Raw genomic sequence first — 3760 nt, forward strand, 5'->3', positions numbered from 1 at the left:
TGAAAATATGAAGGAATATTAAGGGTTTTAGATAAAGTCTGGAAAACCTGAGAAGTGAACTCAGGACCACTCTCTGACTGGAGGGAGGTGCGGATTTCAAAACGTGGGATAATCTCATGGAAAAGGAGACCAGAAACTGTCTGAGTTCTTTTATTAGTAGTGGGAAATTCCTCCACCCATTGTGAGAAAGTGTCAAACAAGATTAGAAGAAAATGGACACATTTGACTGCTGGCATGTGGGAAAAATCAAATTGCCAGTCAGTCCAGGGAAGAGAGCCTCTAGCCTGGTGGGTATGGAAATGGGAGCTATGATATCCTGGGTTAGGATCTGAAATTTACCAGATTTTACAAGAGGCAGTAATAGTCTTTAGGAAACACAAGTCCTCAGGGGTGAGCTTCAGGTGGGTCTTAACAAAGTTAGACAAGGCTTGGTTGTTAGGATGAAAGAGCTGATGCAGATAGGACAGAATCTGATAAGGGTCAGGAGATGAAAGGGGAGATGTGGGTTTGTAGTATAAGGCTGTCCTTGGAGGATGACACAAGTCTAGGCCTTGAAGTGCTGTAGCTCCAAGTGCCTTGTCAGCCTGGTTATTTCATTTAGAAATAATTGAATCGTCCATCCAGTGGGACTAATGGCTATGATAAGGTGGGAGGCTTCTAGCATGGCTATAATTTGGCCTGCCTTGGTTACAGATCTTCCCTTTGCTGTAAGTAGCCCACGCTCTCTCCATATGGCAGCATGGGAGAGAAGAATATGAAAGGCATATTCTGAGTCTGCATAAATGTTAAGGGGTTGTCCCTGGGCCAAAAGGAAAATATGGGTAAGAGCTCTTAGTTTGGCCTGTTGATTAATGGTGTTGATAAGGGGAACGTGTGTCTCACAGCAGTACATCTTCATAAATATCCTGTTCGAGATCTCCTCAACCAGGACAGGTAAATACCCAGGAAATGATGGCAGTAAAGGTCTCTTTCATACTGTGCCAGAATTTTGAGAGTTACAGTAATAGCAGTACAGAAGAAGGTGGTTTCAGTTAGAGGAAGAAATGCCAAAGACAGAATCTCTGCCTCTATTTACCTCTACTGGAGGCCTAGGGAAAAAATAAAAAAAGAAACTTGGTTGCCTTCTGAAAGCCTGGATGTCTCCTGAATCCCTTTTCTTGAGCATCTTCTGACAGGAAAGAAGAAATAGCAGGAACCGAAAGGCAAAATGAACGTGTGTACATATGGTCAAAATACATACTATATTGGAAAGATATGACTTTCATGATATGACTTTCACCCATAAAAGACTTTAAGGGACAGCAAGATAACTCATATTGCAAAGATACTTTTCACTAAGCTTGGTATCAAACCTGAGTTTGATCCCCAGAAACAAAATGAAAAATGAGTCACGTCTAAATTGTCCTCTGACTTCCATAAACATGCTATGTCATATGTGCACCTATAAATATGCACTCACAGACACACTAATGCACACTGAAATGCATGCAGACAAATGTAACTAACCAAAATGTAATAAAATTAAAAGAATTTATGGAAAGTAAAAGAATAAGCACCAAAAAATAGGTAGCAGAAAGAAAAAAAGGAAGGAAGGATTGAAGGAAAGAAGGAAGGAAGAAAGGAAGGAAGGGAAGGAGGAAAAATACCTATAATCTAGAAAAAGCAAGAAATGTACCCTTTCCTAGAGCCTCCAAATTGAAATGAAGTTTTCTATTATCATCACATCAGCCCAAAAAGTGTAATGTATATCAAGAATCCAACACTATAAAATGATAAATCTCTTATATTCAAGCAGTAGTTTGTGGTAATGTGTTACAGAAAAATAATACTGAGAGTTTTTTGTTGTTGTTGTTCTTTTTTTTTGGCATTTTCATATAAAGGTTTTTCATACCAAAAGGGATAAGAGAACTGACAATTTTGTACTGGGGTACTGGGATTTAAAATTTTTCATCACTTTTTCAGGCACACCTTCTATCAGGCAAAAAGTGGAAGTGTGCAGCATAGGGCTGTGTGTGGTGCAGGCAGCTGGTGAGACTCTGAAGGTTTGTGTTGAAAGCTGAATCACTGTGGGAGTATCACTAATACCCTGCTGACAGTAATAAACTGCCAGATCATCATCTTGCACACTGCTGATCGAGAAAGTGAAATCTGTCCCAGATCCACTGCCTGTGAAGCGATCAGGGACCCCAGTGTGCTGAGTCGATGGCCGGTAGATCAGCAGCTTAGGGGATTGCCCTGGTTTCTGCTGGTGCCAGGACAAGTAGTTCTTTTGGTTGCCACTGTAATAAAGACTTTGACTGGACATGCAGCTTATGGTGACCTTCTCTCCTGTTGATACAGCCAGGGAGGATGGAGACTGAGTCATCACGATGTCTGCACAGGCACCTGCAATCAGGAATACACAATGAATATGCTTATAAAAACAAACAGATTGTAAAACAGTTGTGATATTTGTCATTTAATGTCTTTGTGCTATAAACTTGTGAGAGTATTATTATGAAATAACACTCTGGCACACCCTAATTTTCTTTTCTGCAAAGAAGTGACTCTGCAAAGATTATAATAATTTGAGTTTCTCACCAGACACCAAAAGCAGCAGGGATATGAGGACCTGGGTCTGTGACTTCATCTTTCTCCCCCTGTTGTCTGATACAGTTCAGTTCTTACTGCAAAGTCCTGATTTATAAATTCTCAGCAGCCAGTCGGATCTGTAAGGGGCCCCATGAAAAACAGTCAGCAAATACAAAAGCAAATGCCTCTGCAGTGTCTGTGAATGTAGCTGGTGTCAATCAACAGTCAAAAATACTATTAGAGAGAACATGAGCAATCACTGTAAAAGATTGTCTTAACAGTTCTCAGACAGAAAAGTATATGGTGGTCTAACATATAGACCACCATAAAATCCAAGACCTATTTAAATCAATTGACTTCTGAAGATACATTAGTAGAGATATCTCAGACTGACAGTCCTAGGGATATGACAGTTTATGTTTAAAAAATCACAACAATGAAAGTAAAAGAGTAAGAAAACATGTCATAAAAGAAAGTTTAGAGGGAAGAAAAGATAAAAAGAAAGAAGAGAATTGAGGCTAAATGTGTTCAATATTACTCATCTCCAAAGCCACTCTTTGGAGTGAAGACAGAGATCAAGACATCAGATAAATGGGCTTTAGTTTCTCTAGATCAACAAGGGACTAAGATGCAAAGAGCAGCCCAGAATTCACTCAGTGGAAATCCTGGCAGACATTAATTTAAGATTGAGATCAGAGGAACTTTAATCTCAAAGCAAAGGATACCCAGCAGAAACTAACAGTTATCTTCCCCACAAAGTCATTAATTGAAAGAGTTGTCTGAATCTGGATAAATGAAAGGGGAAAAACTGCTTTTTCATGAAGTCTATTCTGTAAACCAACAACACCGTGAGTTTTATTCTGGAATACAAACCCTGGTGTAATTTAGAAATTAGCAGTACTGAAACTGGATCAAGATGGGCTTCTGACATCATGAACAGGTAAGTCTCTCCAGAAGTGGGCACAACCATGCTAATCTACTTAACAATTTTATAGAGAACAATCGAACACTACATCAGCAATTGTTGCTATCCAGAGCATAAAAAAGTATATAAAAAAAATCAATAGTGATAAAAGAAATCACAGAACCTGCCAAGACTTCATATTATTGAAATCAGAAAGTATATATAAGAAATAAATTATAAAGCCAGAATTATGTATAAAGTAAAAAGAGAAATTCAATAAATCAA

The 3760-nt window shown here is 38.8% G+C and overlaps 1 gene segment (V, D, J or C); it reads right to left on the minus strand.

Moving 5' to 3' along the window:
- Positions 1-1885: 1885 nt before the first annotated feature.
- Positions 1886-2629, minus strand: LOC129667980 (immunoglobulin kappa variable 4-1-like). The segment is given in 2 exon segments: positions 1886-2385; positions 2581-2629. Coding segments are annotated over 2 exon segments (549 nt in total).
- Between the last annotated feature and the right edge of the window lie 1131 nt (positions 2630-3760).

This window comes from Psammomys obesus, unplaced genomic scaffold (assembly GCF_907164565.1).
Source record: "Psammomys obesus unplaced genomic scaffold, mPsaObe1.curated_primary_1811, whole genome shotgun sequence".
Lineage (NCBI taxonomy): Eukaryota > Metazoa > Chordata > Mammalia > Rodentia > Muridae > Psammomys > Psammomys obesus.